The sequence below is a fragment of the Hemicordylus capensis genome, chromosome 4 (genome assembly GCF_027244095.1).
Source record: "Hemicordylus capensis ecotype Gifberg chromosome 4, rHemCap1.1.pri, whole genome shotgun sequence".
NCBI classification, from domain to species: Eukaryota; Metazoa; Chordata; class Lepidosauria; order Squamata; family Cordylidae; genus Hemicordylus; species Hemicordylus capensis.
This window is the reverse complement of record NC_069660.1, coordinates 68,099,478-68,113,232: the sequence shown is the minus strand read 5'-3', so window position 1 is coordinate 68,113,232 and position 13,755 is coordinate 68,099,478. Positions and strand designations below refer to the sequence as shown.

At 42.5% G+C, this 13,755-nt stretch overlaps 1 protein-coding gene and 1 non-coding gene across 4 annotated transcripts in view; both read left to right on the top strand.

Moving 5' to 3' along the window:
• CNTN2 (contactin 2) overlaps positions 1 to 13,755 on the top strand; it is a 77,067-nt gene that overhangs the window by 53,185 nt on the left and 10,127 nt on the right. For 2 of the 3 annotated variants that reach the window (XM_053248179.1, XM_053248181.1), the window contains 13 exons: positions 346 to 475; positions 3,351 to 3,501; positions 4,612 to 4,739; positions 5,141 to 5,316; positions 5,525 to 5,645; positions 6,540 to 6,698; positions 6,815 to 6,964; positions 7,195 to 7,265; positions 10,213 to 10,447; positions 10,839 to 10,954; positions 11,233 to 11,419; positions 12,693 to 12,805; positions 13,254 to 13,422. In XM_053248179.1, the coding sequence (XP_053104154.1) occupies positions 346 to 475; positions 3,351 to 3,501; positions 4,612 to 4,739; positions 5,141 to 5,316; positions 5,525 to 5,645; positions 6,540 to 6,698; positions 6,815 to 6,964; positions 7,195 to 7,265; positions 10,213 to 10,447; positions 10,839 to 10,954; positions 11,233 to 11,419; positions 12,693 to 12,805; positions 13,254 to 13,422 (1,906 nt within the window). The remainder of the gene's footprint in view (positions 1 to 345; positions 476 to 3,350; positions 3,502 to 4,611; positions 4,740 to 5,140; positions 5,317 to 5,524; positions 5,646 to 6,539; positions 6,699 to 6,814; positions 6,965 to 7,194; positions 7,266 to 10,212; positions 10,448 to 10,838; positions 10,955 to 11,232; positions 11,420 to 12,692; positions 12,806 to 13,253; positions 13,423 to 13,755) is intronic. The other variant, XM_053248180.1, reaches the window with a different exon arrangement.
• TRNAA-UGC (transfer RNA alanine (anticodon UGC)) lies at positions 9,356 to 9,427 on the top strand. The gene has a single exon. It is a non-coding gene; the product is annotated as a tRNA-Ala (tRNA).

The window sequence follows — 13,755 nt, the reverse complement described above, 5'->3', positions numbered from 1 at the left end:
AGTATTGTACATACATTCCCCTCCTATTGTTCTCTGGGCAAAACGTACTGCTTTAGGCAAGCAGAATATCAGTTACTTTTTCAGAGTCAGTAGATATCCTCAGAGGTTTCTTCTGCTATTTTTCAATCATTGTGCTGATTCTGTGCTGTTTCTGTACGTGTGATTGTGTAACAACACACGCAGAATATGGCAAGCATAGTCAGGGTATGTTGTATATGACTAAATGTGAACAATTCAAAGAAAGGTGGCATGATGGCTTTGATTGAAACTCCACTCTGTGTATCTAGCTCTTGAATTTCATGCTCTGTGTTGTGATCTAACTACCTCATCCACTTGTTTGCACAGAATCGTATTGAAGTGAATGGTGGGGATTTGAGGATTCTAAAGTTAACAATGGAGGACTCCGGGATGTACCAGTGTGTAGGAGAGAATAAACACGGTATCATTTATGCAAGTGCTGAATTGTCTGTGCAAGGTAGGTTCTGAATTTCTAAGGATTATGTGGGCATTAGCAATGTGGTTTTCATTTCAGGTTACTTTTCAAAAACCTAAAATTAGTTTTCCACTCTGGAAATAAGGACTGCCTTAAATATTTATTTTATTTATTTTATTTTATTTATTTATCATATTTTTACACTGCCCAAAACTTACATCTCTGGGTGGTTTATAACAAGATTAAAAGTAAAACATTAATTAAAAACAAAAACAAAAAATTTAAAAGGAAGAAATTTAAAACACAATTTAAAATTTAAAAGCAAGAAATTTAAAACACAATTTTAAAATTTAAAACAATATTCTAAAAACAACATTAAAACAATCAAAAATAATATCAGTTAAAAGTCTGGGTGAAGAAATGTGTCCTTAGAGACTTTTTAAAAGATGTCAGAGATGGGGAGGCTGTTATTTCACTAGGGAGCGCATTCCAAAGCCTCGGGGCAGCAACGGAGAAGGCCCGTCCCTGAGTAGCCACCAGACGAGCTGGTGGCAAATGCAGACAGACCTCTCCTGATGATCTCAATGGGCGGTGGGGTTCATAACGAAGAAGATGTTCTCTTAAAAACCTAAAATATTGCAGATTTGTCATATTTCAAAACAAAAACCAGTGTAATGGGTTGACTTGACATACTGCCATATTTCTCCCTCTTTCACAACACTAGAACCAGGGGTCATCCCATGAAATTGAAGGCTGCAAAATTTAGGATCAACAAAAGGAAGTACTTTTTCACACATCACATAATGAATCTATGGAATTCTCTTCCACAGGAAGTGGTGATGGCCACTAGCTTGGATAGCTTTAAAAGGGGCTTAGACAAATTCATAGAGGACAGGTCTATCAATGGCTACTAGTCTGGTGGCTATAGGCCACCTCCAGCCTCAGAGGCATGATGCCGCTAAATACCAGTGGCAGGGGAGCAACAGCAGGAAAAAGGGCACACCCTCGCCTCTTGCTTGTGGGCTTCTCAGAGACATCTGGTGGGCCACTGTGTGAAACAGGATGCTGGACTAGATGGACCTTGGGCCTGATCTAGCAGGGCTGTTGTTAGTTTTTTAGGTTCATATTGTTTCATGGTGGTTGGGTTTTTTAAATTATCTAATCTTGTTCTCTCAGTGGACTACTTCTAACATCTTGCATTCTGGCAGTTATTGTGTGAAGATATGACAAACTTCAAATGCTTTTCATATGAAATGCCAAATTTGTTTTGATTATGGGGTGATACAAGTGTCTTGTTCCAATTATCCATTTGTTCTTTCCAAAGATTAAGCCAAGACAGAAATTAGCCGCATACACAGTTAAGACAATGTTTTAAAGTATGTGTGTGGTGGTGGGGGAGGTTCAGACACCATGTGGAATCATGACTTATTTTAATTTAACTGACCTGGATTTGCACCACAGATGATCATCAGATGTTGATTTGTTTTGTCATGTGTGGTTTGTTTGGGTCCTGTCCATTCTCCTTACCTCCCATGATTTTGGCTTGCCCTTCCCTATACGAAAGCCCAGTGAAGGTGAAGCTACTGGAACAAACCAAGATTAAACCACAACTGTGGGTTCAGGCATCTCATGAGGCCATGGTTCGGAGAAGACTAAAACAACTTCAAATCTTTGGTTCAGATCTTGGTTTGAAATAAACCATAATTGTTGACTAGCATGGGTTCAGACATACAAGCATCCATGTGAGGTCTGAACCCACACTGTGAGTGTGTGAATTTAATACTGAGGCAGCATGGAAAAGGTCACTTCCGGCCGAAGAAGTAGAAGGGGTGGCAGGGAGGTACGCTGCCACCCCGAGGGATTTTACCTAACTCCAGCGCCGGCGGGGGGAAATCAGGGGGAGGGGTAAGTGCACCCTCCCCTGCCCTTAAAACAAGACGACCACCCCACCTTTGAACCTAAATCCACCCAGTGTTCGAACCTGTTCGGAGGCTCGTAAAAGGGCCTCCAAATAGGTTCATGCACATCTCTAGCCTCCACTAATTGGACACAACATTGCTTCCATTGTTCCTCTGCAATACACACATGTTTAATCATGATGGGAAAATATGAAACATATAAAATATTATCAAGTTCATCTTTGATTCAGTGAATTGAAGGTTAATGAATTTGACTTCATTTCACTTGTACTGAACTGTAGGCCACTGCATTGTTACAGAAGAGAGCTGGTCTCCTGGTAGGAAGAATGAATTATCCCCTTTGCTAAGCAGGATCCACCATGGTTTGCATTTGAATGGGAGACTACATGTGTAAGCATTGTAAGATGTTCCCCTTAGGGGATGGGACCACTGGGAAGAGCATTTGCATGCTTGTGTGCAGGCATCCCTCCCTGACATTTCCAAGATAGGGCTGAGAGAGACTCCTGCCTGCAACCTTGGAGAAGTCACTGCCAGTCTGTGTAGACAATACTGAGCTAGATGGACCAATGGTCTGACTCAGTAGAAGGCAGCTTCCTATGTTCCTAGAAATTATTTAGGTGATAGAGCAAAAACATATGGCCATATTTAGCAAAAGTAGTGAAATGTGTTATTGTTACTTTTGTACCATTCTAGAAGTCATAGGAACATAGGAAGCTGCCACATGCTGAGTCAAACCATTAGTCCATCCAGCTCAGTATTGTCTACCCAGACTGGCAGCAGCTTCTCCAAGGTTGCAGGCAGAATTCTCTCTCAGCCCTATCTTGGAGATGCTGCCAGGGAGGGAACATGGAACCTTCTGCTCTTCCCAGAGTGGCTCCATCCCCTGAGGGGAATATCCCATTCATATGCAACCAGGGTGCTTAGCTAAGGGAACAAGTCATGCCTGTACAATCCCAATGGCTTAGTATTTGTAAAAGCTAATTGTATTTTTGTCTCAGCCTTTGCTCCAGATTTTCGGTTAAATCCTGTGAGGGGACTGATCCCAGCAGCTCGAGGTGGAGAAATCATCATCCATTGCCAGCCAAGAACTGCGCCGAAGTCCACTATACTCTGGACCAAAGGAACTGAACTTCTGAAAAATAGTTCCAGGTACCCGAACCCAAGTTTGAAAAGTAGTGCAAGATAGCCCACCCTGAAAACAGCTTATGAAAAATCCAAGGAATGGATTTGCATGGTTGAAATGTAAAGATGAATTACATGACCTTCAAGCAGCTTGGAAGAGTAGCATTCTTTTAATACATGTATTTTATCTCTGGGAATATTCAGCTTTTGTATGTATACTTTTATCCATTTATTTATCAGTAAGCCCATAGATTTCATTTTGGTGAAGTACAGTCATAACTGCTATTCACTATTCTATTGTGACAGCCTGCTCTTTGTAGAACTTCCACAAGTGCCAAGAATAATGTCTGTATGCATTTCTGATTTGGCCCCTGAGGACAGTGTTAAAAGGCAGTCTTATTTAACAGTTGTCTTCAAAGCTTTTCAGAGCCAAGGCCCACCTTTAGCTACAACTTGCAACATGGGACATGCTTTTATGCTTATTTCCTACACATCTATCTTCCTGCTTTTCCCCTTCGAGAAATGTAAGAGGAGAACTGGACTCCTGTGCATTTAATAGTTGTGTAGAAGATGGCATGTTGGTAGATTCAGCTTGTCTTGCAGGGGAGGTGAAAGCTGTGCCCGCTAACATTCCTTTTCCACAAAAATTATTAAATGTACAGGAGGTCTGTCCTCCTTTAAAGGTACAGGAGATGTTGAGGATGGAGCTGTAGCTCAATGTTAGAGCATCTGCTTAGCATACAGAAGTCCCAGGTTCAATCCCTGGCATCTCCAGGTAGGACTCAGAAAGACTCCTGTCTGAAATGCTGGAGAGCTACTGCCAGGAGACAATAATGAACTAAATGGACCAGAGGTCTGACTCAATATAAGGGCATTTCCTGTGTTCCTAGGAGGGCTGTCCTCCTTTGCCCCCCTCCCTCCTCTCTCAAAAAACAAAACAACCCTAAACACACACAGAAGATTGTGGTGATGCTGCAACTCACCTTAGATGTAGGTCTATCATCAGTTGAGGGCCAGTGTTTCATAACATGATTTTTCAGGCATTTACTCCACACATCCAGCATAACTCTTCAGTATCTTGTTTGTGCTTGTCTATCATTGTTAACTTTCTTCTGGTGTGCTCTTTTTCCACTACAGCATAACGATTACTCCAGATGGCACCTTAATTATTCGGAATATTAGCAAATCAGATGAGGGGAAATACACCTGCTTTGCTGAGAATTTCATGGGCAAAGCAAATAGCACAGGAATCATCTCCGTTCGAGGTAAGGATGTTTGACTTCTGATGGGGCCACATGTTTTAATAGAAAAGCTAAACGCATTTTATCACCATTTCTGCACTGAAAGTACTACAGCAAAATGATAGCATGTTCTTTGTTCACTTTTATTCATTTTCTTAATGGAAATTAAAATTCATTTCTCTCCAACTTCTACAATCACACTGCAAAAATACCAGGAATGGCTGGCTCAAAATGACAAAGTTATAATATTTCCTGATTCTTCAGAGGTGGGGAAATGATGACAGGTGTGGTTTTAGCTTTTTATGTTTGTAAACATTCTGCAACTGTACATACAGAGATTATTGCAATTCACCTTAATTTCTCATTATGAGCAGAAGTGCTTTTTAATGTGTTATGATCTGCAGCTAATAGTTCCTTGTCTGCAGATGCCACCAAAATCACCCTTGCACCATCCAGTGCTGACATCAATGTTGGTGAGAACATTACCCTTCAGTGTCATGCCTCTCATGACCCAACAATGGATCTCACCTTTACCTGGAGCCTCGATCTCTTCCCCATTGACTTTGTCAAGTCTGAAGGCCACTACAAACGAGCTAGTACAGTGAGTACTGCAAATTCTATGCAGCCCGGTCATCTTCAGAAAGCTAGTTGCTGTGTAAGGAGAGCCAGACACTTATACTCTAGATGTTTGATGTAAGATTCTGCAGACATAATCCCAATTTCCGCTGTGTCTTTTAAACTTGCATGGCACACTCCTACCCAGCTTGGTTCTGACATTGTTTCTATTGGTTCCTTTCTCCCCTTCTTAGAAAGAGAGTATCGGAGACCTCATGGTCATGAATGCTCAACTGAAACATGCTGGCCGATATACATGCACAGCGCAGACAGTGGTAGACAGTGCTTCTGAGTCAGCCACTCTGGTTGTAAGAGGTAATTTTTCCTCGGTTTTCTGTGTCTTAGGAGCGCCAAGTCCAAACATGTTTCCTCCTGTGTTTGGGAGCCTTGCTCCTGCTCCATCTATATGAATGATGGCCAACTTCTGAATTCTTGGACCACACTGTTCTCTGGAGCTGGACATGGTCTTTTTGCCACTATTTTACCAAATAGTCAGACTCCATAATAAAGTTGGCACCATGCAGCAATCATGGTTTCTCAGCTGTGGAGCACAAACACTAAGGCAAAACATAAGCTACAAATAGCTGACTAATAACTGACTAAGGCTAAGCAATGGTGACAAAAAGGTAATCCAGGAGCATTTTCCATCTCCCCTTTGCTGCCCCCCATTCCCCCCAATATTCAGTGAAAGTAAAGTCAATGAAAGAGAGCAGAAGTGGAGAGTCATCATCATCATCATACTTTATTTATGGTCTTTGACCAAAAAAGAAATAAAAATCTTAACATAGTTAAAAGGAAAAATATTAATAGAAAGTCAGTTACACATAAATGACTAGCAGCTTTTGATTAGTAATAATTACACGTAAAAATAAAATAAAGTAACGGCATTGGAAAGGCGCAAGTGTATAGGCATAATTTAAAATTAACAGTAAGGAACCCAAAGCTGTATTCTATTCTTTTGAAGTTCTTAATCTGGTGACCACATAATAGAATTTAGCCACAACATGTGAAATAGTTGCATCTTTATCTGCTAATAAATATGCTACAACAAGATCCTCCAGTTGTCCCCTCATATCAGAATTCAGTCAGAATTCAGCTATAGCTGACAGAGTCCAGATCATGATTCTAACCTTCCACGTGTATAATCCACACCTTTACTGGAATGTTGTTATTCCTGTTGCTGTTATTTTTGTTCTCTCTTTCTTGTAGGTCCTCCAGGCCCCCCTGGGGGGTTGGTGGTGAGGAACATCAAGGATACCACTGTGCAACTGAGCTGGAGTCGAGGCTTTGATAATCACAGCCCTATAGCCAAATATATCATCCAGGCCCGCACTCCGCTCTTCCCCAAATGGAAGCAAGTACGCACCAGTAAGTGTCTTGGGTACATTGACCCACACTCAATGTCCTTCAATGTGAGGGTTCCTTCTCCCCGATGTTGGTGAAGCTTCCTCTCTTTGTTTTATTCTCATGTTTTTGGATTATAGTTCCTGCAAATATTGAAGGTAACACAGACACAGCCCAAGTGGTCAACCTCATACCGTGGATGGATTATGAATTTCGGGTCTTGGCCAGCAACATCCTTGGAGTTGGAGAACCCAGTGTGCCATCTGCGAAGATTCGCACCAGTGAAGCTCGTAAATACATATATTTTCTTTTATTAAAATGTATTTTAAAAATAATCTGCATAAAGGAAATTTGATCTAAAAGATTAATAGAACAATCTATCTATTTTTAATATTGAACTGATATTTATATTTTCTTATGATGTAGCTGCATAGAATGGTGCTTTTCTTTCAGCATGGCTTGGCTTTTGAGTTCTTATTTAACACACATCCCATCTTCTTTTATTTCTGAAACACAACAGCCCCTACTGTGGCACCATCTGGGCTGAGTGGAGGAGGAGGAGCACCAGGAGAACTCATCATCAACTGGACGGTGAGCCAGCCACACAAAATTGTGTTTTCACTACTCATGGATCTCTGTTCCTGCTTAATGGGAAGTGGGGATGTGCACGAACCTGTTCGGAGGCCCTTTTACGGGTCTCCAAAGAGATTCAAAAGACAGGCAGTTTGACCAGTTCGAAGCCGGGGGTATACCCTTTTAAGGGGAGGGTGCACCTACATCCCCCCTCCCCACCACTACGTTTCCTCCGCTGGAACTGCAGTTGAAAAGGGTCCAGGAGGGTGGCAGTGTACCTCCCTGCCACCCCATTGCCTCAGCAGGGAGGTACGCTGCCACCCCACTGGACCCTTTTAAATTGCAGCACCAGTGGAGGAAACACGGTGGGGGGGGGCGGTAAATGTACCCTCCTCAGTCCTTAAAGCTATCCACCCTCAAGCCGCCCCTCACCGGTTCTGTGCACATCCCTAATGGGAAGCTGTATGTGTTTAGAACATAAGAACAGCTCTAATGGATCAGGCTCAAGGCCCATCCAGTTCAGCGTCCTGAACTAGATGGGCCTATACACACAATTTATACCCACAAATCCCGTTCAGCATCCAAAACTGCCCAGAGACTCAAGTTTTGGGTGGTATAGAAATCTTTTAAATAATAACAATAACAACAACAACAATCCTGTTTCACACAGTGGCCCACCAGATGCCTCCGAGAAGCCCACAGGCACGGGGTGAAGGCTTGTCCTTTCTCCTGCTGTTGCTCCCCTGCAACTGGTATTTAGCAGCATCATGCCTCTGAGACTGGAGGTGGCCTATAGCCACCAAACTAGTACCCATTGATAGACCTGTCCTCCATGAATTTGTCTAAGCCCCTTTTAAAGCCATCCAAGCTAGTGGCCAATACCACAACCTGTGGCAGAGAGTTCTATAAGTTAATTTTGCTCTATGTGAAAAAGTACTTCCTTTTGTTGGTCCTAAATTTCCCAGCCTTCAGTTTCATGGGATGACCCCTGGTTCTAGTGTTGCGAGAGAGGGAGAAAAATTTCTCTTTGTCCACCCTCTCCACTCCATGCATAATTTTATACACCTCTGCCAAGTCTCCCTGTATCAGCCTCCTTTCCAAACCAAAGAGCCGCAGAGGCTGCAGCCTTGCCTCATAAGGAAGGTGCTCCAGGCCACTGATCATCTTGGGTGCCCCCTTCTGCACCTTTTCCAGCACTACAATTTCCAGTTTCTTCTGGAACAGAGCACTAAACAAAATATTAAGCATTCAAGAGCCACACTTTGTCCTTTCTTCCTTCACCAGGCTTTAATCTTATATGAAAAGAGGGGGAAAGGGAAGACAGCAAACAAGTAGAAACGACCAAGAGGAAGCTCCTCAAAGTGTCTCAAAGAACTTTTATTCTGCCTAACACATTTTGGAAACAGATTGAGTATAATGAAAGTTTTTTAAAGACACTTTGAAGAGCTTCCACTTCATTGTTTTTGCTTGAGTCTACAGTGACATTAAAGATAGCCATGTAACTAAAATGTGCTTGCACTTCCTTATGTTACCATAGGCAAGCTGCTTTGCCTCAGGTTTATCTATGTAAACTTTGTATGGAATAGCATGAGTTATAGTGTCTGACTAAGGGCGAGAACCCAATTCTAATCACAATGGGGATGCCATCAATGAAGCCTCTTAATGGCAAGTGATTGTTGCTCATCTGTTGCATTTGGACTGGCTTGCTACATGGAACTTGGCCATTATAGTTTCAGTTTCCACAGCCTCTGCTATGGCTGCTAGGAACACGATGCAGGAGTGTGCAGATGCAAAACATAGTGGCTGAGGCTGAATTGCATGCAGAGAGATCTTCTAGATAGCAATCTTCTCTGTTTTTCAGGTGGGGGCCACTTTGCCCAAAAAACCTTCAAGGTGAAAGCCACAGTGTGAGAGACCTCCCAGGACCAGAGGGATGTGGGTGGTTTTATAAGAAACAACGCCCCGTTGAGCCCTAGTGCAATCTTGGAAGGGGTGCACAACATTCTGAGAAGAGCTCTATGGGGAAAGCACTGGGTAGGACTACACTTCCCAGTGTTCCATGCTTGCCTTCCAATATGGCACTAAGGCTCAAAAGGACTCTTAGGGACAGGGTTGTAGCTCAGTGGTAGAGCATCTGCTTTGCATGCAGAAGGTCCCAGGTTCAATCCCTGGCATCTCCAGGTAGGGCTAGGAAAGACTGCTCTCTGAAACCTTTGAGAGCCGCTCCCGGTCAGAATAGACAATACTGTGCTAAAGGGACCACTGTTCTAATTCAGTATAAGGCATCTTCCTGTGGACCTTAAAGAAACCCTACTGAAGCTGAGCAAAGCACAGTACTAGCAGTGGGAAAGGTTGCCTCTACATGGTGCCAGAGAGGTTGTGTGAAGTATTGGGCTTTGGCCAAGACTTTGCACATGCCTAATAAACTCTCGCATAGGGTCAATGCTGTGCTTAAGGTCAATGGAAGCCACCACTGACTTGTTAGCCTTTCAGTGAAGAGCACTGGTCTAGATATTACAGGCCAGGCAGATATTACATATCATAAATATTATGTTTTGAGCTGCATCTCCATATTGACTTGTGTGTGTTCCAGCCCTAAATTTGCCATATATTCTGGGGATGAATTAGTTAATGAAGAAGTTTCATAAAGGTAATATTTGATTTATCAGTTCATATGTATAGCAATATATACAGCTATTACAAATCTTTAAAGAAGGATCAGAGGTTATTTCCATGTAAATATCATTTGTCTATCCTGAGAAATACACTCCATTTCATACTGTGCTTATGGGTCCTGTTTTACCCCTGCTGTCCTTTGCACAACTTTTGCTTGTTTGACTGGCTGCTTGTCACTTTTATACACACAAATCTGTAATCACCATGAAATCTGAAACCAGACCAATGTGAGGTTGTTTCCCTATGGTGGGTTTTGTTTTTGTTTTGTTGGTCTCCTCTTGTACCTCAGCCAATGCAACGGGAGTACCAGAATGGAGATGGCTTTGGATACATTCTGTCTTTCCGACAAGAAGGCACCCATACCTGGAAGACTGCAAAAGCTCCCCATGCAGAATCACTACATTATGTTTATCGCAATGAGAGCGTTGCGCCTTTTACAGCCTTTGAAGTGAAGATCAGGGCCTTCAACCGGAAGGGGGAGGGGCCAGAAAGCCTGGTGTCCATTGTACACTCTGCTGAAGAAGGTAGGCTGGGCTCATAAAGGGTGGCTTATGTTCAGTGTTCCCTGTAACAGTGATTCCCAGATATTGTTGATACAGTTCCCACCCATAATCTCCAAACAAAAGGCATTACAGCTGGGGATGATGGGTTGTAGCTAACAAAATCTAGGAATCCCTATTACAAAGAACACTGCTTATGTGGTATAGAAGATTGCTTAGGCTCAGTTGAATTTGCTTCTTCCAAGAGCACCACATTGAACTAATCCATATCACTGTTGGGGAATATTTCTGCTTCATCTTTGATGTCAGGCTGAGTGCCTGGCTTCTGATCCATGCCTGTAGACATTTGCAGACTGGGCTGGTTTTGCCTGCAATTGGAGTTTTAGTTGAGTAAAATGTTGTTGTACTTTGACAGAACCAAGAGTGGCTCCCTCTAACGTTACAGTCAAGGCAGTTCTAGCCACAGAAATGGATGTTTTTTGGGAACCCGTGGAGCGCAGTAACACAAATGGAGTCCTCTTGGGCTATGAGGTAAGAGATGGGGTGGTCTGGAATTGGGCTTAGGCTCAGTCCATAGGCAACTGCCTCAGAAAGAAGGGTTGGGCTGGCTTGGCTGAAGTCACAGCAAACAGGCAACTTAGGAAGTCACTCCAAACAGGCAGATTCCTTCCCTCAACTCAGTCTGACGAGCCTGCTAATGAAACAGAGTCTCCTCTTGTGGAATATCCAAGATGGGTTTTGCAGAGTAAATAGTCTAATGCTTGATTACAAAGAAATTTTGGTTCCTCTGAGACCTCCTCTGTCTTCAGATCCGGTACTGGAAACATGGCGACAAAGAGGAGGCTGCTGACAGAGTGAGGACAGCAGGCCTTGTCGAATCGGCACATGTGACAGATCTCAACCCCAACACAAAGTACCATGTAGCAGTCAGAGCTTATAATCGGGCTGGGCCTGGGCCAGCCAGCTCCCCGACCAGCTTCATGACAACAAAGCCACGTGAGTGAGCATGAGATTTGGTCAAATATGCAGATGGATGTTTTGGAATGCTGTTTTGAGTGTTGGTGTTATGTGTTGTTGTATTGAAACTCCTTTTGACCTGCCCAAAGTTTGAGACCCAGTTCTCTGCCGCCACCTGTAAGGCTGGTTGTTTTGGGGTTTGGCCCATGCATGCATACTTTCTCCAGGGAGGAGCTTACAAATAGATTTGCATAAAATAGGCAACTATCCTAGCTAACCAGGCACCTTTAAAATTTCTGTCTGTCTTCTATTTATAGGATTCCTCAAAGTGGCTACTTCTGGTGTCTCCCTTTTTGTTTCTTTTTAGATTGTGAGTCCCTTTGGGACAGGGAATCATCTTGTCAATCCTTTTGCCATGTCAACTGCTTTGTGAACTTTTTTGGTTTTTTGAAACATACTATATAAATGTTCTAAATACTACTACTAATAGCACTACTACTACTACTACTACTACTACTACTACTACTACTATTTATTTGATTTATTTGAAGAATAATAATAAATTAATAATAATAAATAGTAATGGCATCCAGACTGTCATTCATGAGTAGTCCCATTGAAATTTCAATGGGACTACTCATGAGTAACTTAGTCTGGATGTCAGCCAGTAATAATGTGTTTCCCATGGTGTGTAGTAATTGACATATTATATCATGGGAATGGTCCCTCTGAGGGCTAGCAGGTAAGGAGGAGAGAAGGAAATGGGCTCCATTGAGTTCTATGAGGCCCTCTCCTATAGGTGCAGCTCTGTATTCTGGAGGATGGATTGTTCACTTAATTTTCGTTAGCAAGGGTTGAAATGCGTTATCATTACTGGTTCACCTGTCTCCTCAAAGAATTTAGCTGAGATTTTATACACTTCTAAGATGATCCAGGATCACCCAAGACATTTTTGTTCCTGAAACGGCAAATCCAAGAGAAACTCCAACCTGAAGTTCAATTGGTATGTTCCAGCCAGAGATGGACAGTTTTAAGTGGTATTGATTTCTGTAGAGGAGATTTAACTTTTGCTCTATAATACTACTACTGCTAATAATAAACAACAAACAATTTAACAGTCCTTAATAGTGGCCAAAATCTGCTCTTTAGCTACCCAAACAGCAACCCATCAGGGAATCTATTTTTCTCTGCTAAGTGGCAAGTAGAAGGAAGGGTTGTATGCATTATAATTTACCATCCAGAACATGAGCTGCAGGCTTTTAGATAGATTTTCTGTTGCCTCAGTAAAATGCCACCATTTTGTATCTTCTAGCACCAAGAACACCACCTGGCAACATCTCCTGGAAGTTTTCCGGCTCCATTGTAAGCATCAGGTGGGATGCTGTGGTTGCAAAGCCAGATGAGTCTGCTGTCACTGGGTACAAGGTACTGGTTACTGCTTTTTCTCTTGGATCAGGACATCTTAGCCTTTGAAGTGCAATATGATGTATCTCCTGAATTCTTTTTTTAAGCCTATGAAATGTGCAGTCCCCTGAAAAATAATTCCAGGTCAGGGTAGCTGCGCCATTTATTCCAAATGAAGATTTGTTGGCCTTGATTCTGTATCAGTTGCAAATGTGTGTGCTTCTCAAAGTATTTTTTTAGGGTATACTGTAGACTGTGGCTGCAATTGTGTGCATATTTATTTGAGAATAAGTCCAGTTGAACTCAGTAGGATTCGGTGTAAATATGCATACAGTCAGACTGAGAATCTCTTGGGAGTTGCAAAAATATTGCAGTCCTGTGGGTACAGATTTGAAAATAGTTACAGGGGATTTTTCCTGAAAACTGAGGGAACCCAACAAAAGTAAACGCAAAATGCCTTCTGCCATAGATGCTGTATCAGCAGGACAAGCACTCCACTCCTCGTCTGTACATAGCCAACAATAACCGGATTGAGATCCCTGTTCCAGAAGATTCCACTCATGCTTCCGTGCAAATTAGGACGACTGGTCCAGGTGGAGATGGAGACCCAGCAAAGGTGTACATACTTCGAAACAGTGGTGTGTCAGCTCTTCCCTTTTCTCCTTTCTCTACATTTATCTTGTAGGCTCAACATTTCAGCCATAGCTCAGCAGACAGTCTCAAAATGGCATGGTCTGCTGCAGAACTACAATTCCCATCATCCCCAGCTGCAGTTTAATGTAGTCTAATGTACTGCTTTTTAAAAGGCACGTTTAAACTCTCCTTTAGGGATGTACTGTACACGAAATGGATTTTGTGTTTATTTTTGAGCTTGAAATGAAATGCAAAGTGGCTGAAATGTTTCGCCAAAAAAGTGGTCCAGTTGGCTGTTTCAATGAAACAACTTGAGAAGTTTCAAGTGTTTTGGCAAT